This window comes from Condylura cristata, unplaced genomic scaffold (genome assembly GCF_000260355.1).
Source record: "Condylura cristata isolate star-nosed mole 26May11 unplaced genomic scaffold, ConCri1.0 scaffold00050, whole genome shotgun sequence".
Lineage (NCBI taxonomy): Eukaryota > Metazoa > Chordata > Mammalia > Eulipotyphla > Talpidae > Condylura > Condylura cristata.
This window is the reverse complement of record NW_004567151.1, coordinates 563628-564477: the sequence shown is the minus strand read 5'-3', so window position 1 is coordinate 564477 and position 850 is coordinate 563628. Positions and strand designations below refer to the sequence as shown.

Below are 850 nucleotides of genomic sequence, written 5' to 3'. Positions count from 1 at the left end.
CTACAGCTGAGGGTTTCTCGGGCTCCCCACGGTGGCCCAGGGGACGGAGCGGTCAGTGAGGACGGCAGGGCGCGGTGGCGGGGTCCGGTTCCAGGGTGGCGGTGCTGACGGGCTGACACAGCCCCCGGGTGTGAGGCCAGTGTCCACTCCAAGCACGGAAGGATCCATCAGACTGTAGCTTCCTCCTGTGAACCCGTCCGCGAGGTGGGGTCCCCTGGGGGGTGCGGGTGGAGGGTGGAGGGAGAACTGCTGGTGGTGTCTCCCCGCCCATGAGCACGCACAGACGGGGAGGGAAGAAAAGCGAGCTGAGAGGGAGCCAGGAAGTGGGGGAGACAGGAGGGGGGCAGAGCCCTGAGCGAGGGGGAGGCCCAGCTCAAAGAGGGACAGCACCCTAGTCCCGCCAGGGCCCCCGGGCCACAGTGCCGACACCCCCAGGCGCCCAGGCTGCACCCCAATATAAACCTCACTGCTTGCACCCCCCTCCGCCCCCCATTTCCAGATGGGCACTGGGGTCGGTGCCGGGCGGGTGGCGTTGGGGAGCAGAGCCTGGCCCCAGGCAGCCAGAACACCCAGGCTCCAGTGTCCAGCAGCGCCCTCCCCAGCCTCCTCCAGGGAGACGCCATCCCCACGGTCCTTCCCAGAAGGCGCCTCTGTCAGCAGCCTCCGCCCCTCCCTGTAGGGAGAGGGAGGATCTCGGGGTGCCGGGCCTGACCGCCTTGCTGTCTGGGCCTTGCTGGGCAGTGGCCAGCCGCAGGGAGGAGGCAAGGCTCCCTGGGAACAGTGACTCTGCAGAGACACTCGGTCTCACTAGAATCCACGTCAACACCCGCAATGGCCTCCTGACCAGGCG

The 850-nt window shown here is 68.5% G+C and overlaps 1 protein-coding gene across 1 annotated transcript in view; it reads right to left on the bottom strand.

Annotated features, from left to right (window-relative positions):
- PTPN14 (protein tyrosine phosphatase, non-receptor type 14) overlaps nt 1–850 on the bottom strand; it is a 71808-nt gene continuing 70958 nt past the window's right edge. The window contains 1 exon segment of the mRNA XM_012734198.1: nt 1–214. Within this exon segment, the coding sequence (XP_012589652.1) occupies nt 1–214 (214 nt within the window).